Source organism: Gymnoscopelus microlampas (assembly GCF_963454915.1).
Source record: "Gymnoscopelus microlampas genome assembly, chromosome: 20".
Classification (NCBI taxonomy): Eukaryota; Metazoa; Chordata; class Actinopteri; order Myctophiformes; family Myctophidae; genus Gymnoscopelus; species Gymnoscopelus microlampas.
In genome coordinates this window covers 9,615,110-9,642,313 of record NC_139957.1, presented here as the reverse complement: position 1 = coordinate 9,642,313, position 27,204 = coordinate 9,615,110, and the positions used below count along the sequence as shown (strand labels likewise).

Below are 27,204 nucleotides of genomic sequence, written 5' to 3'. Positions count from 1 at the left end.
AGTGGTTAAAATCTAAAATGACACAGATGCTCTCCCAGTTTTAATGGGTTAAAAGCACAAGTTGTGTAAGGACCAGCTGTCATTTTGATTTGACAATGACCCTTTCCTAAGGCTCGTGGTACGAGGAGATGATCAACAACAGGAACAAATCGGTGGTGAGGAGCATGAGCTGGAATGCAGATGGTCAGAAGATCTGTATCGTGTACGAGGACGGGGCTGTCATTGTTGGTTCCGTGGACGGTAAAAGCCAAGGATTTCTTTTTCACTTTTCAAGAGAATTACACCATCTGTAAAGAGTTTTAAAATGCTTTTGAATAGGATAACTAAAGCATCATTTACTTCAGGTCATACTGCCACAATAACAGACTTTAAACAGCATAAGCGACTTAGCAATATATCTATGTATCACATACAGTAACATACCAGGCAAATGGGATATGTCATATATATTATTGCACATGAACGATGCACATGATGGGATTAGAGCTTTTATGTTTTTGCAGGTAACCGGATTTGGGGCAAGGAGCTGAAGGGAATACAACTTGCTCATGTGGCCTGGTCAGCAGACAGCAAGATACTCCTCTTCGGCATGGCTAACGGGGAAGTCCACATCTATGACAATCAAGGAAACTTCATTGTAAGTGTGTTATCTGAAGCTAAATACCAAAGGCTGCCTAGTGGGGCTCTGATGATGGACAAAAAGCATGGGTTGCTATTGCTGACCGCATTTCATAGGGTCAGTATGTAATAACTTGAAAACGCTGGAGTGCTATTTCTCCATATTCAATATTGTGCTGCACTGGTTTCCTCTTGTAAAATGAGAGATCACACTCAAAACCATTCTTTTAGCAGATAAACAAACACAACAAAGTGGATTCTGCCTTCCAAAACGTGCTGGAATGGAAAAAATCCATCAAGGTGGGAAGAAACCGCACCAAAATAAAAATGGCAAGACTGAACTCGGTTAACCATTTCCTTTTATTTTGACACGTTTCGGCATAAAGCCTTCATCAGAGCAAGTCAAAATGATGACAATGGCATTTTAACTTGCTCTGATGAAGGCTTTATGCTGAAACGCGTCAGAATAAAGAAAATGGTTAACCGAGTTCAGTCTCCTTGGTGGATTTCTTTCAAGTCCTGTTTTGTTTTGGGAAAAGAGAAACAGCTCTATTCATGTTATATTATTTTGAAAGATTTTTTTTTTTTATCTAAAAATGACACAGATGCATTCCCGGTCTTAATGGGTCAAAGGGATATTTCGCTTTCAAACATGTTTGAGAGCGAAATATCCCTTTATTGAATGTAGTTATGTTGCAGGTGAAGATGACCGTCAGCTGCCTCAGTAACGTGACGGGAGCCGTCAGCATAGCAGGGATCCACTGGTACACAGGAACCGAAGGCTACGTTGAGCCCGACTGTCCATGTCTGGCCATCTGTTTTGACAATGGGAGATGCCAGATCATGCGCTATGAGAATGATGAAAGTAAGCACATATCCCCCCTGTCAAGTCTGATTTGTCATATGATGCGTAACCTGCCAGAAATGGCTGATCTACAAGCTGACGACGTGTGTTGTTGGCAAGGCAGACTACTTATTAGTTGGGTTGTGAGAGTTCAGAAAGGACATATGATACCGTTGCTGTCCAGCAGAAACCAGCTAACTCCAAAAAATGAAACCAATGAAAAGCATTACAAAGCGCTTCTGACAAAACCAGCTAACTCCATTGGATCCTCAAACTTTCTGCTAAACCAGCTAACTCCACCGGAGTTAGCTGGTTTTGCTGACTCCAGGCTCCACCCCCTTTTGACCTCGAACCTCCATTGTGAGCTTGGAGGTCCATTCAGCTGTTCTTATCAATGATGAACAAAACTCCACTCTTTTTCATTTCCTGAAAAATTAACATTTTGGAGTTAGCTGGTTTCTGCCGACAGCAGAGACATACAAACACAACTCTTCTCTACATAAAGGGGGAACATTTAACGATATTGCACTTTGCTATAAGGTTTCAGCCTGCTTAAAAACGAAAAGAAGTTCTGTGACTGCACTGTAAAGTACGAGTGTTAATTTAATCACTTTCAACTTGGCATCTGTATTTTGGGAATGTCATCATGTCACGTGTTTTGAGATTGTAGATTGGTTATTTTTGCTATTTTGAATATTATTATTATTATTATTATATAACATATATTATAACATATATACATTAATTGTAAGAAAGTGGACCCAAATGGACCCTGAGTTAAATGAACACAGAGGATTTGACTGTGTGTCTCTTGCCCATGCAGACCCAGTGTACATAGACACTGTGATGAGTGTGGTCAGCATCCAGTGGAACCACTGTGGCAGTGTCCTGGCCGTGGCCGGCTCCCTGAAAGCTGCGGGTTTGGAGAAAGAATTCAACGTGGTGCAGTTCTACACGCCATTCGGAGAGGTGAGGAAAGCCCATTTTGTTCCCCTATATACATGATGCTGACGGAGATGTGAACAAGTAGATATAAAAGAGGTGAATACTTTTGCTGTTTTTGAATTTGAATCCTGAAAAGTAACAGTTTTGGACATGGGGTTTCCACCCGACAGAGACGATATATTTCTCTTGCCCTCTTGATCTATAATCTGCTCAGCATTTTATACATGAAGCCACAGGCCATAATCGGATTGCTTAATTATATAATGCAGTACACCTGTACGTTTTTTCTCCACAAATGTTATTGCGGACGCGGAAGGAGGCGCGGCAAAGCCGCGCCTCCGCCCAAGTGGAGCATACTATGAAACTCTGCTCGGCTTGTGTGTGTCTCTGTGTGCAATACTGTGCGTGCACTGCCTGTGTGCAGCCACAGAGTGCGCCAGAGTGCAGCTACAGTCAAAACACACACACACGTCCTTAAATACACAATATTTTGGAGCTGCGTTCGCTTCCAGCGTTCGCGCGTCTTACTTGTTAGGTTTTTCCTTTTAAAGGGGGTGAAAGTGATTTTCTTTGGTGGGTAAAAATAAATAACTAAAATAAAAAAATGTTAAATAGTTAAAGCTCTATATTCAGATTGTTGTTTCATCCTGTATAAATCCTGTATGAGTTCTCTATCCTGATTGGATAAAATTGGTATCCTGGCCTGAAAATGTATTTTAGGTTTACTTAAAGAGCTGTAAAGATGGGGAAACCCCTGTTGCTGAACACTAGAATTAATTACTATCAAAATATATAAATATTTAACATTTTATTTGAACAATATCATCTGTCTGTGTAGCCCTATTTCGTCATACTACAGTCTGACACAAAAATAGCAGATGTACAAGCTCGCACCGCAACGCATTGTGAGCTTGTAGATATTTCAATTCTTTTAAAGTGTGTTTGGATCCATTGAAACACAGGTTCTTTTTTACATTTTCTGAAAAGTTTTGGACATACAAGGTTTCCACCCAACAGTGACAATATGACGTGTACACACATTGACACAATAAATACTCCACTCTGTTCTGTTGGACAGCATCTGAGAACTCTGAAAGTACCTGGAAAGCAGATGACGGCAGTCGCCTGGGAGGGTGGAGGGCTCCGCATTGGCCTGGCTGTGGACTCCTACATTTACTTTGCCAACATAAGGCCAGATTACAAGGTACATGCCAACTGCCCCCTGGATAACTTTGCCCGGCTTTCTCCCTCATTTGTAATTCCTTTTGACTGTTCCGTATTATATAATGCAAGAACAAAAACAAAAACACAAGGATAAGAGGTGAATGGGACCCACAAGCACCAGTTAGTTACAAAGTATCAAGTCTAATCCAATTTTTTGGCCAGTAGCCTAATCGTTAGTGACCGTAGAGGCTGGCCAGATGAATTCCAGCTCCAAAATCTGTTGAGGAATGTCAAATTATTAGGCACACTCTGTCTCATATTTTTAATGTGCCCTTTTTGTTTGCCTCTGGCTTTTTTGTGATTATCAATTTGGCTTTTTCATGTACTGCTGTACTTTTAAACTGTCAATAAAACATTCAATCAATCAATCAATCAGAAGTGCATGACAGTGGGCCCACAACTTTTCCAGGTTCAGCTTTTCAGTGGCCAACATTACAAGACCTTAATTTGAGCTAGGTTATGGTAGCACCCCCCGCATTGTGAGCTTGTAGATATGCTATTTTTTAAAATGTATATATTTTTTTAAACTTGTGAAATGGGACATTCTGCATATTGAGTTTTTTACTTTTGGTAAGTACATTTTTATGCCAATACTTTTTTACTTTTACTCAAGTAAATTTTGAATTCCGGACTTTTACTTGTAACAGAGTATTTCTACATTGCAGCATTGATACTTTTACTTAACCACAAAATTTGAGTACTTTTTCCACCACTGACAAAAACGCTCTCCTGGTGTCTTGCGTCCCCTCCGTGCAGTGGGGCTACTGCTGCAACACCGTGGTGTACGCCTACACCAAGCCCGAACGACAGGAGTACTGCGTGGTGTTCTGGGACACCAGGAACAACGACAAGTTCATCAAATACGTCAAGAGTCTGATGTCCATCACCACGTCAGCCGACTTCTGCATCCTGGCCACCAAGGCGGACGAAAACCACCCCCAGGTACGCCTCAGCACTGTGAGATTTACCCAAATGTAAAGGGCATTATAATGAAATCCGTTATTATCCACTGTTGGGATCAAATGTCAAGGAAACTCCAGGTAGATTTCAAAGCTCTGATGCAGCGATGCGATTCCACAACTATGGGCCGTGGGTATATTGCAAGTAGCATTAATATTTTAAAACTAAAAAGTAAAAAGAAAATGTCATGGTATTTTTTCTGACTTTTCACTGTGGTAACGATAAATACATGCCGGGGCGGCAGTGGCTCAGGAGGTAGAGCGGCCGTTAGGGTTCGATCCCGGGTTCGATCCCGGGCTCCCCCAGAGTTAGTGTCCTTGAGCAAGACACTGATCCCCTAATTGCTCCCGATGACCAGGTTGGTGCCTTAGGCTACATGGTTTCCTCTGCTGTCGGTGTGTGAACGTGTGTGTGAATGTAATGCACAATCATTGTGAAGTGCCTTTGATTAAGGCGCTATATTAAATGCACCATTTACCATTTACAAACTTAAAGTAGTATTCACCCCAAAAATTACTTATTATCTATCAATTTAGTCTCGCGTAGCCAGACAACTCTTCCACCATCTCCGAATGCTATACAGAGTCTGGAACTACACCTCCTGAAATCCGAGAGAGGAAACTGGCACTTCCGTTCAGGAAAATATATTTAAAAATATCTTTACATATTATTTTTAAATTTGTGTTAAGTTGTCAGATGGGTGGGCCGCGAACGCTTTCAAGATTTTCAAGTGGGCCCTGATGCAGAAATGGTTGGAAGCCGCTGCTCTAATGAAACGTTAACAGTGATCACAAGGCCATCCACATGTCTCTCTGCATGTTTTGTTCTTTTGTAACTGCTTGCCACAAAGGAGGATGCTGAGGTAGAGTCTGGGAGTCATTCAATGGTAAAGTTCTGTTTTAGTTTTCTCTCCATTTGTGTATTTGTGTATTTTATTGCAAATTATTAATTGTAATGTTGCTGTTTTGTGTTGTTACCTGCCTAAGTGACAACCGATATTAATTAGCATTCTTGCTAACTCCGGCATGTTTCATAATTATGTTTTTGCTATTTGGATGATGTTCATTACTGGGCTCTGTCCCTATCAAATAAATAAATAAATGGAATGATATAAAATAAAGTGCAAATGAAGACACTTTTGTTCAGGCCTTTGTCACGTAGGGTAACATGGCCTCAATGTCTGTTTTGCAGTATGTGTTGGTGCTGTGTAACTCCATTGGGACTCCGCTGGATTCAAAGTACATTGACATAGGTGAGTTTGTAAAAAAAGGAAATGAAGAAATGAAATGAAAAATAAAGATCATATGCAATTTCTTTATTAAGATGGCCGTTTACACAGCCTTAATCAGTCATTTCTGTAACCTCTTCAGTTGAGGAAATAAAAGCCTGAAAGGAATAAGCCAACATCCTCATGGCCTATCAAGAATACTTAATTTTGAAATTATGCAACTGTAAACGATGGGGTTGTCGCGATTTGCTTTCAGGATTCGATTTTACATTTTTAAAACATTTTTTATGGACTGGCGGCTATATCATCATTATTCATTTAGGGTAGTGAGTCTTGATAAGTGACTTTTATTTGAATAATAACATTTATAAATAACACTTCTAGTGTAACACTTCTAGAATAATAATGTTAACAGCCTCGTGGCTTCCCTCAAACGTGCGCATGCATGATAAGAGAACCAAATAACGAGAATCGTGATCCTGCTTGTAATTTCGATTTCCTGAATTCAAATCGCTTTAGATTCGTTTTGAAAATCGTGACACCCAAAGCAAGTGGCATGCTAAACTGTTAGCCAATGCACAGAAGCAAACTTGATACTGGACGTGCAGAGGTGAAACCAATTGCTTCCTGACATTTGTCAAAGCTAAGCCGGTCCGACGGATTGCCGCCTCTCAATATGACCTATTTGAGAAGCTCATTGTCGTCTGGGGGGTTTGCCCTCCGACAAGCAAGCCTTTCATCTGCCCACAATGTAGCCTATATGAAAAATGAACGGAGTCCCTTTCGCGTCTTTATGTCTCACGGACCTTCGGCATTCCTTTCTGCATGACACACAACAAGGCTGCTGGTGAAATGTTTGTACAGGACCGCAGGCCAAGGAAGTTCAAAAGTGTGCAGATGTGACCGCCCGAAGGTGTTAGCTTAGATAAAGAGGATGTACAGTGGAGGCTTCTCCTCTTTTGACCTGACTTGGTCTTCTGCGTCGGGTTTGGTTAAAGAAAGCGCTAGTTATCCTAGTTATACTTCATTGACCAGGGTCCCCCAGGGGTCTTTACTTGGCCCCCTTCTTTTTTCCCCTCTACACCAAATATCTTCAGCGAAAATAACCGATCGACAAGCTCATGGCGTGTTGTGAGCTTGAAGATCTGCTGCTATTTTTGCTGAATGTTCGCCTATTTTTGCAGAATGTTTGCGTATTATGACATAACCAGAATAAGGATGCTAGGGTTCATGTGGTTAAAAGCTCAACCTGTTCCGGTTCGACAGGCTTTGTATTAGCCCAGTGCTGTTTGTGAACGTGATGCTGACTGAAAGATTTACCAACATTTAGATCTGTACGTATATGGACAAAATGTCATTTGTAGTAGGTACTTCCTTGGCCTACTGTCTGGCAGTGTGCACAAGAAATTTGTCACTGATCAGTCCAATGGTTTGCGAGATTGGCGGTAGACAAACAACAGCACACACAGTAGGGCTGGTAAACGAATATTAGATATTATTCGAATATTGGGAAAATATGTAGGCATGTATTCGAATATGAAAATTAATATTTTTGAATGTTTATTTCACAGGGACAATACAAAAAACTATGTATCAAGTTATAAAAACAAACAAAATATATGTTTTATTGGATCTGAGCACTTTATACATTGTTTTGTATTGTCCCTGTCAAATAAACATTTTTTTATATATATTCTTTTTATAATAATAATAATAATAATATTCGAATATATTTGAATATCTGCCAAATTTTAACTCATTGAGTGCCAGAATTGCCAGAATTATTTCAGAATGATGTTGTCCCAGTGCCAGAGTTTTTTTTCAAAGTAAAAAAAAAGTGCTTAGGAAGCGAGATACAGCCTTTTTCATTTCTAAGTTAAACAAGGAGTGGATGGAGCTGCATATCTTCAGATGATGATATCTTGGGTTCTGAACATGTTTTAAAAAAACTATTTTTTCAAAAACACGCCAAACACGTCATTGGCACGTTGAGCCATAGCGGTAAAAACATGTGAAACACGTTAATGGCACTCAATGAGTTAAGACCAATATTCGAATATCATTTCTGAGGAAAGTTACCAGCCCTAACACAGAGGGGAAAATCTCTCCCTTTGCCTTCGACCTGGCGGAGACAACTACACAGAAGCAAACCCCTTCACATTGCTAGTCGTCATTGTAATCGCAACTTTCTCCTGTGTGCCCTTTCCCTGCCAGATCCGCTGTTCGTCACGATGACCAAGACGCATGTGATCGCCGCGTCTAAGGAGGCGTTCTATGCCTGGCAGTACCGCGTGGCCAAGAAATTAACAGCTCTGGAGATCAACCAAGTGGCCAGAACAAGGAAGGAGGGCAGAGAGAGGTGAGATAACGCTGGACGCGTAAAGCATGGTTGCTCATAGTGAACACGTCGGATCGAACGGGCCTGTGTGTCACAGATACCGTAGCTCAGTAAGACAGTTATTGGAGGAAGGAGAAATGGAGGTACCTGGCTGTGTTTGAGTTACAGTAAACCTTACACCAGTGGTGGAAAAAGTACTCAAATGTTTTACTTAAGTAAAAGTATCAATACTGCAATGTAGAAATACTCTGTTACAAGTAAAAATCCGGAAAAAGTACAAAAGTATATCAAAATGTACTTAAATTACCAAAAGTAAAAGTACAAAAATGTTTGAAAATAGCCTATGTATAAAATAGGGCTACAGTGGTTAATATATGTTTTACAATGTAATAATTTATATCCGCAAAGTAACTAGTAACTAAAGTTTTCAAATAATTGTAGTGGAGTGAAAGTACAATATTTGCCTCTGAGATGTCGTGGAGTAAAAGTATTGGAAATTGGAAATACTTAAGTAAAGTACAAATACCTCAAAATTGTCCTTAATTACAGTACTTAAGAAAATGTACTTCGTTACTTTCCACCACTGCCTTACGCACGTCACGGAAAAGTTACAGGAAGGCAAGATTAACCCACGAGGTGAGGTTGCATTGGGAGGACAGGGTGAAACGAAGTGTTTCCACTTGCCTGTGGTGTCTTGGCGTGCCGCGACAGGCCAGCGTGTTTGCACTGACAGGACCATGAAAATGTACCGCTCCTGTCCCAGACAGAGGCTGGGTTAAGACCTAACTGTCTTGCCAGCGTAACCTCAGTGGAAGGTCAAAACTCAGTGGTGGAAAAGGTACTCCGATATTTTACTTAAGTAAAAGTAGCAATACCACAATGTAGAAATACTCTGTTACAAGTAAAAGGCCTGTGTTCAAAATGTTACTTGAGTAAACGTACAAAAGTATTGGCATCAAAGTATACTTAAAGTACCAAAAGTAAACTACTAAGATGTTTGAAAATAGCAGTAGTGGAGTAAAAGTACAATATTTGCCTCTGAGATGTAGTGGAGTAGACGTAAAAGTATAGACCAGGGTCTATACTATAGACAATTGGAAATACTCCAGTAAAATAAAAGTACCTCAAAATTGTACTTAAGTACTCTACTTGAGTAAATGTACTTTGTTACTTTACACCACTGAGTCAAACTCCCGACTCTCTCTCTCCCTCTCTCTGTGTCTCTCTCCCTATGCTCTCTATCATACATCTACCTATCTCTCCACTTCTGCCTATCTTAGGGTATATCATATTGACAGCAGTCCATCAGGGGCCAATGAGGGTGCTCTGGATTTTGCTAAAGCTTTCACAGTGAGTGTCACGTTTAGAAACGCACAATGTCTGCCATTATGAACATCCTTTCCTGAGTAATTTCACAGTCAACATGTGAAATGACTTTACTTTGGTTTGTTTCAACAATTCTTTTGTTTGTTTTTTTAAATATATTTTTATTGATTTTTTAACAAGACATAAAAAACACATACACACACATAGAGCTCAGGTCCTTAGATACATTATTTGCATGTTCACGTATTTTGGTCCATAAACAGCATTCAGCAGATCTATAAATGTACATTCAATTGTAGATGTTAATCGTCAGAGTTTTAGAGCAGGAGACAGAAACTTGTTAGGTTTTTGTTCTTTTAGTTTTTTGGCTGATGTATTTTGATTAGATATATCGATCTCATTTACAGAAAATATAAGTGGCTGATATGTTTTTCCCATTCAATACATACATTAAAAATGCATACTGCCTCTGTTTCAGGCAACACGAGACCCCATCTGTTGTGTCACAGCAACAGATAAAACTCTGATTGTGGTAGGTAAAATATGACCTTTTTTCTCATGAAAGTTTTGTTTCTGAATTTAAATTGACAATTGACACTGTGTGCGTGTGCGTGTGCGTGTGCGTGTGCGTGTGCGTGTGTGTGTGTGTGTGCGTGTGCGTGATCGAAGGGTCGTGAGTCCGGTACCCTCCACAGATACAGTCTTCCTAACGTAGCGCTCATCCAGAAATACGCTTTGAACAACAGGGCCTACCATCTCTCCTTGAACTGCAACTCTAGGTACGGGTCGTTTGAGCATATGTTATGAATGATGTCGTGATCCAGGATAATATGGACAACAAAGGAACCACCTGCACCCACAAACACATTTTAAAAGAATTTAATGCATCATACTTTTACCATACATTGCACACGGCGCTCTCATACGCCAACGTTCCACTTTCAGCCGCCTGGCCGTAATTGACATCTCAGGCGTGCTGACCTTGTTGGACCTCGAGGCACGCTCTTCCTCGGGGGACACCTCTGGGAGCCAGGCGTCTGCCGGGGACCCGTCCAAGTTCGAGCGGAAGGATGTCTGGGACATGAAGTGGGCCAACGACAACCCCGACCTGTTCGCTATGATGGAGAAGACCAGGATGTACGTCTTCAGGAATCTAGACCCAGAGGTGAGAGCTCAGCCGACTCGAACCACAGAGCTGTAAATCGTATACGGCCACCATTTACTGAAGCCTTTGTTGCACGGCACGCCTGTGTCTCACACCGGAAGTAGCCGATCTACAAGCTCACAACGCATCGCCCTGTGCCACGTTTTGAGCTTGTAGATTGGCTATTTTAAATCAGGCTTTAAGGCATACATGGGCAACTGGCTGCCCGGGGGCCACATGCGGCCCCCACCTTCACTTAATGCGTCCCGCAGGTTAATATGGGAATACTGATTATTATTGATTTCAGTTGTTACAATTAAAAACATGACCTGCTTTGATTACTTCAGTCTATATTAGTAGCTTAATGACTAGTATTAAAATTCTATTGTCTTTTTTATGTCCAATGTATTTAGTATTTAAGTTCATAAAGTTAACATAAGTATAACTAAATGCATTTTAAATTAAATAAAAATGTTACTTTTCAGGATTCCAATTAAAAAGAAATCAGGATTCCAATTGAAAAATAGCAAAATTAGCAGATCTACAAGCTCCAAACGCGTCGCACTGCGACGCGTTTGGAGCTTGTAGATGGGCTATTTTTGCTACTTTTGCGTGACATAGAATGACGAAGTACGGCATTAATTTACGAAAACAAATTAAATACGGAGATAAGAGTTGTCTGCCCTCTGACAGTATATGCAATGTGGCCCTCTGGAGTGAGTTTGGAAATATAGTGGCCCTCTCCATCATCAAAGTTGCCCACCGCTGCTTTAAGGTTTGAGTGATCTATTTGGAGTAAAATATATATAATACATACTAAATATATATATATAAAACTGCCCACAAAAAGTTCGGAAACTTAACTTCGGTCGACCGTTTCTCCCCTTCAACTATACCTATTGGGGGATTTTGGCAAATGTTTTGTATAGGCGTACCCACACGTTTAGCTGTGTTGCTCATTCCAGGATTGCACGATCCTTACAAGTTATACCTCCTTTTAAAGGTGACTAATCAACGATAAAAATGATATAAAAGAACATACCAATTGGTATCATTGAAGGTGAGAAATACTAGTAGTTACGTTTCCGAACTATTTGTGGGCAGTTTATTATAGCTTTCCTTATGTTAGCCAAATGATTGTTTACTAGTACATTTCTTAGGTACATTTTGTAATGATCAATTATTTGAATGTCCCTTTAAATCAGGAACCGATCCAAACATCTGGCTACATTTGCAATTTTGAGGACCTGGAAATCAAATCTGTGCTCCTTGATGAAATCATGAAGGTACTGCAACTGTTTTTTTACCCACTGCAGAGAAAATAATGTGAAGAACTGTTTTTAGATAAAAGCCTTTCTCCCCCTGCTTACAATGGACTGGTGAGTAGGAGAGCAACAGCCAGTGTTGACAAAGAGAGTGTGGTCCCACACACTATTTTCAAATGTATTAAGCACAATGTTTCGGTCAGCTGACATTTATCTGGTACATGATACCAAATGAAGGTAAATTGACCGAAACGTGTGGAGTGTGGAATTTGCATGTTCTCCCCGTGTCCCCTAGGGTAGGTACCCTCACAAAAACATGCAGTAATCCTGGTCTCTGTACTGCCTCCCCCTGGTCAGCCGGGGCGCCTGATGGAGGGGAAAGGAACTGGTTGGAATAACGTGTTCCTTCCACACGCTACGTCCAACCAGGGAAACTCCCCCGTCAGGTGATAAGAAGCGGCTTGCTAGCTCTCATGCATTGAAGGAGGCATGAGCTCGGCTCTAGGCTCTCCCTACGCCGGCAGAGGGAGTGTAGCGCCCAGGATTACCTAGGCAATTGGCACTGGGTGAAAAAATGGGTTACAAAATCGTGGGATAAAAATGTAGTGAAAAAAAAAGAATTGACCGAAATGTTGTACTTTAATACCTTTGTTTAGCAAGTGAAGACAGTGTGTGGGACTACTCTTTTTCTAAAATAACTAATTGTAAAATGGTATGAATACATTTCTTGAAATTGCTGAATTATAAGTTGGTGTTTAATTGGGTAGCGTGTACCCTGCCAGTTCCTGGATATGCTGAATTATTATTTATCGGTGAACTGAAGTGCTCAGCTCATAGCCTCAACAGAGTGTTGTCTTACAGGATCCAGAAAGGCCTAACAAGGACTTGCTCATCAACTTTGAGATCCGCTCGCTGAGGGACAGTAGAGCGCTGATCGAGAAAGTTGGTATTGAAGACGCTTCACAGTTCATTGAAGACAATCCTCACCCAAGACTCTGGTAAGTGCATGCAGTGTCATTTCTGCTTATGGTCTAAAACAGGGGTCCTCGGAGTTACCACAGGCCAAATCTTTGTGTGAAATGAACTCTCCACAACATCGGCTATATTTTGGTGAAGCGGTTTGGTGTAGAGGGAAAAAAGAGCAGATCAAGTACAGAGCCTAAGGTCAAGTTTACGAAGTATTGAGAGTTAAAAGTCTGAAAATACATGAACATGAATCCAACATATTAATAGAAAAGATAATGTGTAAACATAAACAAAGAATATTAATTCGATGATAGTGCTGTCAAACAAGTCGATAAAGTTATGTATGAAATCTATGAATGAGTTTAATCTGCAACACAATTTTATACAATAGGTAGTGTGGGGGGCCCTGCTTCATCTCTCTCTCAGCGAAGGGGTCCTTGGCCTGAAAAACAGGCGGAATGGGGGAAACACCACTTGAGGTTTGGGATTGAAAAAGGGGGGGGTGTGAATTGTGTGATTGTTGAACACACAGTTGTTATGAAATCATTTTAAAGGCTTTTTGCATGGCCATGGTTGAGGCAAATATAAAAATATACAGTAAATAATTTGGGCTAACACCATATAGCATAAATATGTTTGGGGTATTATTTATTTATGTATTTATTTTATACATCTGGCTGTATGGGATACACTCAAGTGACAGCTTTAGATTTACAGTAAAGCTTTCGTTACAGTAATCTGATTGATGTAGCGTGAAGGTGCCCCTTGGCTGCCATGTTGGTTCTCGCAGCATCCCTCGGAATGTGGTAACCTAAAAAAAAACTGTCCCTCCCTGCCCACGGAGTCGGTACCGGTCTGTGAGAAACCCATGCCTGTCAGCCCACAGAGTTTGACACAGATGTATTGCTTACAAATGGTTCCTCGCCAAGGAACGCTGTGACGTTGGCTGGATTGCAGGAGTATTAGTCAGTTTCCATGAGGGTGAGATGAGTGCAGTTGCAAACAGTGGTCGAAGAAAGTACTCAAATCTTTTACTTAAGTAAAAGTATCAATACTGCAATGTAGAAATACTCTCTTACAAGTAAAAGTCCGGAATTCAAAATGTACTTGAGTAAAAGAACAAAAGAATTGTTTAACAAAATGTACTTAAAGTACCAAAAGTAGAAAGTACTCATCATGCAGAATGTCCCATTTCACAAGTTTTCAAATGTATACATTTGAAAACTTGTGTAAAAAATCTTTTGAAAATAGCAGATCTACAAGCTCACATTGCGTATTGTGAGCTTGTAGATCGGTTATTTTCAATTAGCCGAAGAATATATAGGGCTGAAGTGGTTAAGGTGTGTTTCGTAATAATAATCTAAATCTACAAAGTATAAAAGTATAAATAATTGTAGTGGAGTAAAAGTACAATATTTGCCTCTGAGATGTAGCAGAGTAGAAGTATAAAGTATTGAAAATTGGAAATACTCAAAATTGTAGTAGAGTACTTGATTAAATGTACTTAGTGACTTTACACCATGAGTTGCAAACATATCTTTATGGGGAGCATTTTATGGGGGCCCTAGTTTGATTTGAGCTAATAAGCAATCATTTGAGGATAAAAAGTTATTGGAAGACAACGTTTTCAAGGCTTTTACTACTGAAGTAGATCTGATGTACGAAGGTCTGTAGTTGCTAATTTCTGAAGCACCAGTAGGGGGTAGTAGTACCCCCTACTATATATAGGACATCAGTCATTTGTGACGCATGACCCAGCCGACTCCTTTTCCTTGATTTCCCTAATCAAATAAAATATTTCCAAAAATGATAAAATGTTGGTGTGGAAGTATAAGAAGTTTGGCACTGATTGGTCCAGCAGGTTGCGCGATTAGCTCCGGACACACACACACACACACACACACACACACACACACACACACACACACACACACACACACACACACACACACACACACACACACACACACACACACACACACACTCACTGACCCTCTTATATATGGCTAGCCTCCTGCAGAGCCACACAGTGACAGTGCTTATTACTGTATTGTTGAATATACTGGATCAAGGCATTCGGTAGTATATTTCTCAATAACACACCACTGTTAATGCCTCTGTTTATGTTGCTATGGAGGCAAAAGCTTGTATAAGCTAATAAAATCATTTTTACGGTGTGGCACCTGGGGGCTGAGCCATCTAGGTGTGAGTGTGTGTTTGTGTGTGTGCGCTAAGCGGCACAAACATGACGTGATGCTCTGCCAATCTGTGAATTCGACAGTTTGGGTTTGGCCAATCAGGGAGGCCGGTGCGTACAATCGCCCGAGCATACAGAGAATTTGTGTGTACTCATACCGCGGTCAGACAGATTATTTTTGGTTTTTCGGTTCTCGGAAAAAACGTTGGTCAGTCCGAATTGCCCCTTGGCGCCGCGCACACCTCGGGGTCATATGAGACACACGCTCATTTTAGAAGTCAGTGGCCGGCCGGATCGATCTCAAACCTTGTCCAAATATGGAAATGACTGACGAGTGATGTCATGGTACTTATGTCATAATATAGATGACTGACATTATAGACTGGACACTTGAATGTCCGACATCCACATGGAAGTGGCCGTTATCAGACCCCATCTTGTTCATTTCAATATTTTGTCAAATTATTGTTCGGTAGTAGCTGTGTAATAAGCAGGATAAGGTACAGTGAGTAAGTATTATTGGAAAATAAACCCCTTTACGGTGAAACAGGACCTCCTATACGCTTTGGTCGTGTGTCATGCTTATTTTCCAATAATGGTTCACTTACAGGACCTCAACGTTTAACCACTTGAATCCTAGTGTCCCTATTCTGGAGCGAACATTCATAGAATTTAGAAACGCATTGTGAGCTTGTAGATTGGCTATTTTTGGTTAACCCATTCAATCCGGGAACGCATGTGTGTCATTTTAGATGTCTTTGGCTATTAAAGAAATAGCAGATATACAAGCTCATAGTGCGTCACCGAGTGCCTGTGGCGCGCTATGAGCTCTGCTATGTGTAGCAGATCTACATGTGTAGATTGAATGGGTCAATAACAATGCAACCAAGTGGTGGTTTAACCACCCAGCCCTCCTGTCCGCATGTGTCCACCCTCTCTCAGGCGTCTGCTTGCCGAGGCGGCCCTCCAGAAGCTGGACCTGAAGACGGCCGAGCAGGCCTTCGTCCGCTGCAAAGACTACCAGGGCATCGAGTTTGTGAAGCGCCTGGGCAACCTGCAGAGCGAGGCCATGAAGCAGGCAGAGGTGGCGGCGTACTTCAGCCGGTTCGAGGAGGCCGAGAGGATGTACCTGGACATGGATCGCAGGTACACACACCCTTTTGTACATACTCTAGCGTGCAGTGGTGTAAAGTAACTAAGTACATTTACTCAGGTACTGTACTTAAGTACAATTTTGAGGTATTTTTTAACTTTACTGGAGTATTTCCAATTTTCAGTACTTATACTTCTAATCCACTACATCTCAGAGGCAAATATTGTACTTTTACTCCACTACGATTATTTGAAAACTTTAGTTCCTAGTTACTTTGTAGATTTGGATTATTATTACAAAACATACATTGCTCACTTCAGCCCTATATACATTTTGGCCATTTGAAAATTTGCATTTTCTAATGTTTTTTATACATTTGAAAACTTGTGAAATGGACATTCTGCATAATGAGTACTTTCTACTTTTGGTACCTTAAGTACATTTTGATACCAATACTTTTGTACTTTTACTCAAGTAAATTTTTCGTTCCAGACTTTTACTTGTAACAGAGTATTTCTACATTGCAGTAGTGATATTTTTACTTAAAAAATGTGAATACTTTTTGCACCACTGGTAGCGTATCAATGAAACAAAAAAAGCAAGGTTTTTAAATAGGCCCTGAGTACTAGTCCACATTTTGAAAGTTGGCAAAGTTGCTGACACTACCGTTTCTACAGTGTTTGGTGTGTTTACCGGAGTAAAATCACTCACTCACTCACTCACTCACTCACTCACTCACTCACTCACTCACTCACTCACTCTCTTACTCTCTCTCTTACTCTCTCACTCTCTCACTCTCTCACTTTCTCACTCTCTCTCTCTCTCTCAGGGACCTGGCTATAAACCTCAGGATCAAGCTGGGTGACTGGTTCAGGGTTCTCCAGCTACTGAAAACAGGCTCTGGGGATTGTGATGATTCCCTATTGGAACAGGCTTACAATGCAATTGGAGACTACTTTGCTGACAGACAGAAGTGGTACAGTTCCTTTTTCCCTCTCTCTTTGTACGTGTATTAGCCCTATTTCCAGTGAATGGACCTAGTTGTTAAAAGGGCAAAATCTGACACAAGTGCATTCTGTGTCTCGAGGCCTCGCTTGTCAAAACGCTGGAAAAACGGCTTAACGTAAAATTGAGTTTTTCTAGAATGTGTGATTAGCTGCATATATATTATCCACCCCTTATGCATGTGATGCGAATAAATAACATGTACACACCTGCATGTCTCTGCACTCCAAAATGTTCATTTATCAGGAAATGAAAAAAACTAAACAAAAAGTGGAGTTAGGAGGTTTTGTTCATCATTGATAAGAACAGCTGAATGGACCTCCACGCTCACAATGAGGTTGGAGGTCAAAAGGGGGTGGAGCCTGGAGTCAGCAAAACCAGCTAACTCCACCCCCCTTGGGTGGAGTCAATAGCACTGATTAATGGGGGGAAAAAATGCAAAAGTGTCAAAATTGAGTTTCTGTCAGACTGCAACGATTATGGCGCTACCATTAACAGTTTCACCCACTACTTTACACCAGTAAAACTGTGATGTGACAAATAAAACTGATTCTGATTCTTTTTTTTTCCAAGGGTCAACGCCGTGCAGTACTACAATCAGGGGCGCAACCAGGAGCGGTTAGCAGAATGCTACTACATGCTGGAAGACTATGACGGACTTGAGAGACTCACCGGCTCTCTGCCGGAGAATCACAAACTGCTGCTGGTGAGAAGAGCTGTTCAGCTTTACACTAGAACTTAACCCATTCAATCTCCGGGAACGCATCTCTGTCATTTCAGATGTCTTTGGCTATTTTAGAAAAGTCGTGAAAATATGTGCAAATCTTTGAATATATACATTTTTAAAGGAATAGTTCACACAATTTTTTTTCTTTCTATCAAAAAAAATGACGCATTTCTGAGCAAATAATTCGACGACCGGGTGTGTTTCCGGTAGGAGACTCAAAGAGACTCCTTTGAGTCTCCTACCAGATACGTTAGCATCTTTCCGCCGATAATCAAATTATTGGTTTAGGAATGCAACAAAAACTAAAAAATATCCATGAATTCAATGCTTCATGGGGTGTGTAATTGATAGAAAATAAGTAATTTTTTGGGTGAACTTTTGTAAAAAATATGTTATTCCAGGGACCTCCAGAAGCAAAGATTTTAGATACAAATGTTTGCTTTAAAAATATATATACTGTATGTTCAAAGATTTAATTTTGCACATATTTTCACAATTTAAAAAAAATAGCCAAAGTATAAAATAATGGTTATTGCTCAAATCTAAAATGACTAAAATGTGTTCCCTGGATTGAATGGGTTGAGAAAGTTGATATATCTTTTTTGTTCTTCATTCACACATGCTGCTGCTACCGTTGGTCCGTGGGGGCTTGTAGGACATCGGACAGATGTTTACCACCGTGGGCATGTGCGAGCAGGCCGTCACCGCCTACCTAAAGTGCAACCAGCCCAAAGCCGCGGTCGACGTCTGTGTGCATCTGAACCAGGTGAGAGGCAGACGGGGCAGCCGCTCGTGGCGCCACTGCCGTTCGGCGATAATCCGCTGAGGTTTGGCGACCCTTAGGGGCTTTCTGCGGTAAACCCCATGTTTGACACCATCGTGCCACCTCGGTCACTTGCTGTCCTCCTACTTGCGGTGTCCTCGCCCCCGGAGTGACGTGTTGGCTCCAGAGTGTGAATAGGCCTGTCACAATTAATAGATACTAGACCATACCCGGTCGACGCATCCGTGGGGGGATATGCGCACATGATCTGGCAACCCGGGAGGAAGTTCGTCCCATAGCTGGGCAGCCCCGTAACCATGGCGACATTCTTTGACACAAAAGCGCTAATAAGAAGCTGAGATTTGATGAAATTGAAAAACGGGCTTCACAGTTAAGTTCAGATGGTAATGGTCAATGGCTGTGTGCAAAATCAGAGCAATTGGTCCAGCCACTGAGGAGAACCGGCTAGCTTCACCTACGCTTCACCTACTCACCTACTCAAGACGGTTACTAGAATTATAGTATGATAATTGATCTAGCCAAAGAAATCCAAAATGACACAGATGCGTTCCCGGTCTTAATGGGTTGAACCAGTATTAATGGGTTGAACCAGAGGTGAACTGGTTTACCTCTTACCTCTCCGATAGATGTTTTTCAGTAGCTGTAGGCCCTCACATGTCAGAATCTGTCCCTCTCTCCTGTGGCGTGCCCCAGGGTTCGGTTCTTGGCCCGATCCTTTTTGCACTTTATATGCTTCCACTTGGTCATATTATTGACAGTTTTAAAAACATTTCATACCACTTTTATGCTGATGACATCCAGCTTTATTTTTCTTTTAACCCGAACAGTCCTGATGATTTTAATTAAAATTTTAATCTATTGCAGAAGTGTATGTCTGCCATCAAGGACTGGTTGGCTAATAACTTCCTCCAGCTCAATGAAGCCAAAACGGAGGTGCTCATTGTTGCGTCCGACACCATCGCCCCTCGGGTGGCTGATTGCATTGGGTCTCTCAAAACCAACGTGCGCCCTAACATTAGGAATCTTGGTGTCATTTTTGATCAAGCCTTGCATCTCGACACACATATAAAGTCTGTGACCCGCACTTGCTTTTTCCACCTTAGGAACATTGCTAAGCTAAGGTCTATTGTCTCACACAATGAGTTAGAAATGATTATTCATGCCTTTGTATCCTCTCGTCTGGACTATTGTAACTCACTATTCACATGTCTCAGTAAAGCATCCATAGACCGCCTCCAATTAATCCAAAATGCTGCTGCCAGACTGCTAACCAGGTCCAGGCGAAGGTGTCACATCACTCCAATCCTGGCCTCCCTGCATTGGCTTCCTGTTGCCTCCAGGGTTAATTTCAAGGTCCTTATACTTACGTATAGAGCTCTGCATGGTCAAGCACCATCATATTTAACTGACCTGCTAGAACGACATGTGCCAAGTAGGACCTTAAGGTCAGCCGACCAGGGTCTGTTGGTCATCCCCCGAACCAACTTTATAACCAGGGGCGACAGAGCTTTTCAGGCCGTTGCTCCCAGACTCTGGAATGCTCTACCACAGGCACTGAGAGCTGCAGCGTCTGTAGGCATCTTTAAGAACCAATTGAAAACCTTTCTGTTTGGTCATGCTTTTTCTGAATATCTTTGATTTTCTTTTTTATTTATTTATTGTAATATGTCTTCTGTTTTTGCATTATATTGTATTGTTTTGCTGCTGTTTTTGGTTACATTTGTTGGTATGTAAAGCACTTTGTGAGTTTTCTCTGTGAGAAGTGCTATATAAATAAAATGTACTTACTTACTTACTATTAAATACCGAGGTCACTGGCATCCTCCATTTCAGGGAGTTGCTCACACAGTTAATGCAGTGTTTCGTGACAGCAAGGTGAGTGGGATGCAGTATGAAGATGCCATTTTGATATCAACATATCAACACAATAAAATCACACACACACAAAAAGAAACTCATTTTGTTTTGTAGTTGTGTGCGATTCGTATCCAGGTTTGAATGTATTTCACATCGAATTATTTACTTTTTTCCCTGAAAGCTCAAAGTCAGTCATATTGTTTATTGGCCTAGCTGATTTTTAAAGTTTTAAATTATTCATGTTTGACATAGTATTGAATTTTATTTTATTTTATTATTAAAAAAGACTATTCTTCCTTTGGAAGAATAGTCTTTCTTGAAAGCAAGTTTTCACTGAAAGCTCAAAGTCAGTCATACTGAAACTTGTAATCTTCCTGTTGATTTTTACTATTTGAAGTTGTGGATCCATCCAGATCCACAGATCCAATCCTAATAAAAATGACAAAATCTACAGGAAGTTGACATCTTCATTTAAAAAACAAACAGTACAGGGATGTGTGATGTTCTATATTGGCAGAATCAGCTTTGTTTGCGGTCGTTTATGGACCAAAAGAGTGACTTTGAATGATTGTGCTGTTTTCATTCCCGTACAGTGGAACAAAGCTGTGGAACTGGCCAAGAACCACAACATGAAAGAGATCAAGTCCCTTCTTGCCAAATACGCATCACATCTCCTTGAGAAGAACAAAACTCTAGATGCGGTGGAGCTCTATAGGAAAGCACATCATTTTCTCGATGCAGCCAAGCTCATGTTTAAGGTAGGCAAATATTTTCATTCAGATTCCCTGTTGTGAATCTGATTTAGTTTTTCATAACTTCATAAGATATTGTCTCCACTGAAACGTTTTTAACGTTAAGACCTTTGGATATTCAATAGACTACCACTTAACTTGCTGTGGCTTCGTTTTCCAAAGTAAGAGTTTTGAAACATCCACAGCAAAAAAGCAAATATATCTTTCGGTCTCCTCACCTCATTTAAACACCACAGAGACTTTTTATTTTAGATGCATCCTTTTCAGTGGTGTAAATTAACTAAGTACATTTACTCAAGTACTGCACTTAAGTACAATTTTGAGGTGTTTTTAATTTACTGGAGTATTTCCAATTTTCAGTACTTTTACTACTACTCCACTATATCTCAGAGGCAAATATTGTACTTTTACTCCATTACAATTATTTGAAAACTTTAGTTACTAGTTACTTTGTAGATTTAGTTTATTATTATAAAAGATACATTACTCACTTCAGCCCTATATACATTTTGGCCATTTGAAAATAGCCGATCTGCGAGATCAGCTATTTTCAAAAGATTTTTATTTTGAAAACTTGTGAAACGGGACATTCTGCACAATGAGTACTTTCGACTTTTGGTACTTTTAAGTACATTTTGATACCGATACCTTTGTACCGCACCTCAGCCAGGTAGAGGCAGGTCTGGTGCGTCAAAGCGGTGGGACACAGCTGCACCAAACGTGAGGAAGTGTCTTCCTCACGTGTGTGAACATGGATGGAGTTGGGCATGGGCCTGATCTGTAGTGCTTATGGCTTCTGTTTTCAGATAGCCGACGAGGAGGCCAGTAAAAGAACCAGGCCACTGAGAGTGAAGAAGCTTTACGTGTTGGCCGCTCTCCTGGTTGAAAACTACCACGACCAGGTCAAGATGTCACAGCAGAGCAAGGCCAAAGGCAAGAAATCAGAGGTAGGCCATGCCATAGAATATACGTCTATTCTATGGGTAGAAAGTCGCCGGTTCGTTCTACGAAAATGCCCTTAACCCCTAACTACTCCCCGGGCGCTGTATTAACTCATTAAAACCCGGAAAGCATCTGTGTCATTTTAGATTTTATACATTGGCTATTCAAAAATAGCAGATATACAAGCTCACAGCTCACTATGAGCCTCTACATCTGCTATTTTTGAACAAAGATATTGAAAGTGTGAGAACTACTGATTTAGAAGGCATTTGTAGAATCGGTCTCAGGTCTTAATGGGTTAATGGTACCCACTGCTCCTAATAGTTAGAATGGGTAAATGCAGAGGAAAATGTTCACGTACACTGAATAAAATTCCCAAACGATTGGGGACTAAATGATGAATTATTATTATTCTCTGTGTAACATAATGTTGACTAATGTCAAAATGAGTCCAAATTCATTGCAGTTCATATTTAGGCTGTGTAGCGCCCAAGTCCTATACTTGAGGTACTATTAAGTGCAGTGTCAAAAGTCCTATACTTCTGGCACTATACTGGTTGCCGAGGAAGTTCTGACATGTGCTCAATAACTGAGGGTCCAAACGTCCATGGAATGCATAAACAATGTTTTATTCTCTGTAGCTCAGTGCCAGTCACTTTAGCAAACAAATAAATGAATACTTTTACAACTTTATTACAACTCAAAACGCACACAGACCTCCAGCTCTCATGAGACACAGTCCAAAACTGGTTTGCCTCTGCCACTGGCAACACCTGCGGCTGATTACAGCCCCCGTTAAGTACCTAGGCAACTTGGCCTTGACCAAGCCCTGCGGTGACATCATCAAATAACAAGTAATCATATATAGCTATGGCTCTATGGCTCTTACAGGCTGTGTATGCGCTAAGATATAGACTGACAGCTCAAGACAAAGTGCAACACTACATAGATCTATGGGTGTATATTACTTAGGCAACATCTGCGCTAGCCGGGCTTCTGGAGGAGGACGCGTCCACGTCAGACGACCGCGTGGTGGACAACGCGTGGCGCGGGGCAGAGGCCTATCACTTCTTCCTGCTGGCCCAGCGACAGCTGTATGAAGGCTACATGGAGAACGCCATGCGCACAGGTACCCCAGCACCAGTGGTGGAAAAAGTACTCGGATGTTTTGCTTGAGGAAAAGTATCAATACTGCAATGTAGAAGTACTCTGTTACAAGTAAAAGTATTGCCATCAAAATGTCCTTCAAGTACCAAAAGTACTCATTAGGCAGAATGTCCTATTTCAAGTTTTCTATGTATACAAATCTTTTGGAAATAGCAGATCTACTAGCTCTAGCATATACATTTCGGCCATTTGAAAATAGCCGATCTACAAGCTCACAACGCGTCGCTTGTAGATCTTCTATTTTCTCTACTTCTTAATCGTTTTATTTTTCATGGGAATTATTTTATAAAAAAAAATTATTTATGAAATACTTTTGAAAAAAAAATGTCTTCATCTTTTGAAATAATATATTTTCTTTTTAAAAACGGAAAAAGGGGGGTATTTACTCGCGACCCATAAAAATTGGGTCGTCTTTGCGTCCATCCATTCCGTTTTTGTTTCCAAAGCGCTACAGCTTCGCGACTACGAGGACATCATCCCGGCGGTAGAGATCTACTCCCTGCTGGCCATCTGCTCCTCGGCCAACCGGGCCTTCAGCACCTGCTCTCGGGCCTTCATCAAGCTGGAGTCCCTGGAGAGCCTGGAGCCCGAGCAGAGGCAGCCGTACGAGGACCTGGCCCTGGAGATCTTCACCAAGCACAGCCCCAAGGACAGCACCCGCACGGTGGAGCTGGAAGGCACACCAGAGGGGTGAGCATGGAGCCTCTTACAGAAGCCACGCCATCAAAGCGATTATCGTCACTTTCGTCGGGCAGAAACCTCATATGACTTACTGTACGTTACGTTAAGACCGGGAATGCATGTGTGTAACCACTTTAACCATTATAGCGGATCTACAAGCTCACTCGGTGCCGCGCTATGAGCTTGTATATCTGCTATTTTTGATTAGCCGAAGTATAAAGTAATGGTTATAGGTTATAGCTAAAAATCTTAAGGACTTAAACATAAACTTTCAAAATGTTTCCGAAATAGCGGAAATAGCAGCTCTACAAGCTCGCAACTCGTCACAATGCAACATGTCGTGAGCTCGTAGATTGGCTGTTTTTACTACTTTTGCGTGACACCGTTGTATTCATTTATGGAAAAACATAAAACGTTGAAATACGGTGATACAAGGTTTCTCCCCGACAGCAATGATATGTTTTATCAGTAACATGATTTTACAAGGTGCAGTTGCTATTTTTGATGACACCCCATATGTAAAGTCTTTATAAGTGATTGGTATAGAGGCATGGGCCATTAACGAAAGTGTCAGGTCAGTCATTTGCCAGGATAGTCACATAAACATATTAATACACATACACATTAATAAGTAAACATCTGAAATATCTTATTCGGCAAATACTAAAATACAAATCAAACTAAGCTTAGGAAATGAATTATGTAGCCTTAATTTTCTAGCTAAATCATAAATGTACATTGGTTTAATTTGCTATATACTGTATATAAAGAGCAGACATTGAGAAGTAGCAGGTTGGCGCCAGACAACATCACCACATGACTGAGACCTGAGTACAGTAACCGTACAACACAGACTATATTTGAGACCTAAGCTCATATTCACTTTTCACAACGCATACGGAGAACAGATCAATACGTGATTGATTTGTGCTCAGTTACACTGCTTTCTTTTGGGGTCAATAGAACGAAGAAGGTAACAGTTGGGCTTGTAGTTCAATATTATGTCGAACAGTTTGCACTAGAGTTTGTCAAACTGTGCTGTTCCCCTCTATGTTGGTACATAAATCAGGACTGAGTCATACAATCCGGTCGTGACCCAAAATGGCTGGTGGACCTGTTGTATTTGGTTGCCTCTCTCCTCACGAACCTGAGCATTAACCTTACTTAAAAAACGCGTCTCTCACCCCTATCTCCCTGTCTTTGTGTGTACTGCGGGCGATCTTATAGGCCCAGCGCCGCCGGCATTCGGTACTTACGGTAACATTAGACGCCGCCGGCGTCAATTCCCTAGTGCCTGGAGAATTGAAAATCGATTCCTTCACAATCTAATCATCGGCTTTATTAATGTCACCCTTCAAATAGTAGAACTTATAGGACCAAAAACATGTTTTTTTTAATAAAGTTTACAGGCTAAACTTTTGGAGTTCGCAAGCTGTGTCTTGTGGCATGTCATAATGTAACCTGAAGGATGTTGATCTAATTCACAGTCATCTTTTTCTTGTCAGGGTGGATGGAAAGTTGCCCACATGCATCGTGACTGGCCGCCTCATTCCTGAGTACCAGTTCTGGATGTGCACTGTGTGTAAGCACTGTGCCCTTGAGCAAGAGATCGGCAAATATAGGTTCTGTCCTCTGTGCCACAGCCCTCTGACCTGAAGCCGAACAAGGACGTTTTTAGAAAAAGTGGAAAACAATTTTTTAAAGACACTGTAGACTTCTAATACACACGTGTGCACACAAACACACACGTGCACGCGTTCATGCATACAGAGTCTTTTAAACCAGATCATCACCTACTGTAAATGATTACTTTTTTGAGGAAAATATTTATTTTTGCCTTTAATAATGCTAAACCTCTCTTGTGCTTTCAGAAATATTCATTTACATTTTATGATATGCAGAATTATTTTTCTCAGTGTATTTTTTATTACATTTTATACATACATACATATTATTAACATCGGCAAGCAGTCGCAGCTTATGTGTTTGTACTTGTACCAACTTGTAAATATGACAACAGAGGGTTAACGACCTGATAGATCTGGTTTTCCCATGGTATATTACAGTAAGATTAAAACGTCAAGTCAGTTTGCTTGAAGTTAATTCCAATGCGCAGTTAACATTCCATACAAGTTTACATTTAGGATTAGCCAGCTGGCTAACACTGGCACATGTACAGACATTTTGATTCATGTGTGTTATCCTTAAAAATAAAAATAAATGCCTTTGATTCAATGGCAAACCATTAGTAAGATAAAGGGTTCTGGTAAGAACCATTAATAGATGGTCAGCTAGAACCTTTTAATTTCCTGTTAGGAGCAATAGGGCTGTTAGACTCTTAGCCTTGTTGTATTATTCATAGTTTTAAGCAGATCATTGCCAAGAAACATTTCAAGCTGATGCAATGTTTTATATTGGCTGCTATCGTGATGCTGTGCAGTCTCTATAGTGTAAAACACACACACACACACACACACACACACACACACACACACACACACACACACACACACACACACACACACACACACACACACACACACACACACACACACAGCAGAGAGATGACTGTCAAACACATCGCTGTCGTTCACAAGTGTTTTTAGACCGACAACTTTTAGACCAAAACTAATACTACAGTTAAATGCGGCTTCAGAACAGGTAGGTGTAGAAGACACAGACGAGGAGACAGGACTATGGTGAAAGGCAGTGGTGGAAAGTAACAAAGTACATTTACTCAAGTACTGTATTTAAATAGAATTTTGAGGCACTTTTGCTCTACTTGAGTATTTAGATTTTTCAATACTTTATACTTCTACTCCACTTCATCCGAGAGGTAAATATTTTGCTTTTTACTCCATTACAATTATTAGAAAATGTTATTTGCTAGTTACATTGTACATTTTTATTATTGCTACAAAACATACATCAACCAATTAAGCCCTATTTTATTCGAAAAGCCAATCTACAAACTCACTGTGACCTCGTAGATCTTTTAAATATTTTAACAGATTTTGTAGAACTTGTGAAATAGGCCATTCTGCCTATACTAATACTAAAGTACTTTAACTTTTGGTCAATTAAGTGTATTTTGATGCCAACTACTTTTGCACTTTTACTCCAGTAAAATGTTGAATACCT

General features: G+C 40.7%; 1 protein-coding gene across 3 annotated transcripts in view; it reads left to right on the top strand.

The window, feature by feature from the left end:
- The window catches only part of wdr35 (WD repeat domain 35), a 30,749-nt gene extending 4,451 nt beyond the window's left edge, over positions 1-26,298 (top strand). For 2 of the 3 annotated variants that reach the window (XM_084044124.1, XM_084044123.1), the window contains 23 exons: positions 112-240; positions 504-637; positions 1,318-1,483; positions 2,286-2,431; positions 3,486-3,611; positions 4,388-4,573; positions 5,783-5,843; positions 8,034-8,178; positions 9,438-9,507; positions 9,962-10,015; positions 10,153-10,262; positions 10,429-10,648; positions 11,833-11,913; positions 12,754-12,890; positions 15,998-16,201; positions 16,978-17,124; positions 17,727-17,859; positions 18,536-18,646; positions 21,115-21,279; positions 22,080-22,220; positions 23,188-23,344; positions 23,829-24,072; positions 25,569-26,298. In XM_084044124.1, the coding sequence (XP_083900250.1) occupies positions 112-240; positions 504-637; positions 1,318-1,483; positions 2,286-2,431; positions 3,486-3,611; positions 4,388-4,573; positions 5,783-5,843; positions 8,034-8,178; positions 9,438-9,507; positions 9,962-10,015; positions 10,153-10,262; positions 10,429-10,648; positions 11,833-11,913; positions 12,754-12,890; positions 15,998-16,201; positions 16,978-17,124; positions 17,727-17,859; positions 18,536-18,646; positions 21,115-21,279; positions 22,080-22,220; positions 23,188-23,344; positions 23,829-24,072; positions 25,569-25,719 (3,218 nt within the window). In that variant the 3' untranslated portion in view covers positions 25,720-26,298. Of the gene's footprint in view, positions 1-111; positions 241-503; positions 638-1,317; positions 1,484-2,285; positions 2,432-3,485; positions 3,612-4,387; positions 4,574-5,441; positions 5,478-5,782; positions 5,844-8,033; positions 8,179-9,437; positions 9,508-9,961; positions 10,016-10,152; positions 10,263-10,428; positions 10,649-11,832; positions 11,914-12,753; positions 12,891-15,997; positions 16,202-16,977; positions 17,125-17,726; positions 17,860-18,535; positions 18,647-21,114; positions 21,280-22,079; positions 22,221-23,187; positions 23,345-23,828; positions 24,073-25,568 lie in introns of all 3 variants that reach the window. The other variant, XM_084044125.1, reaches the window with a different exon arrangement.
- Positions 26,299-27,204: the final 906 nt, after the last annotated feature.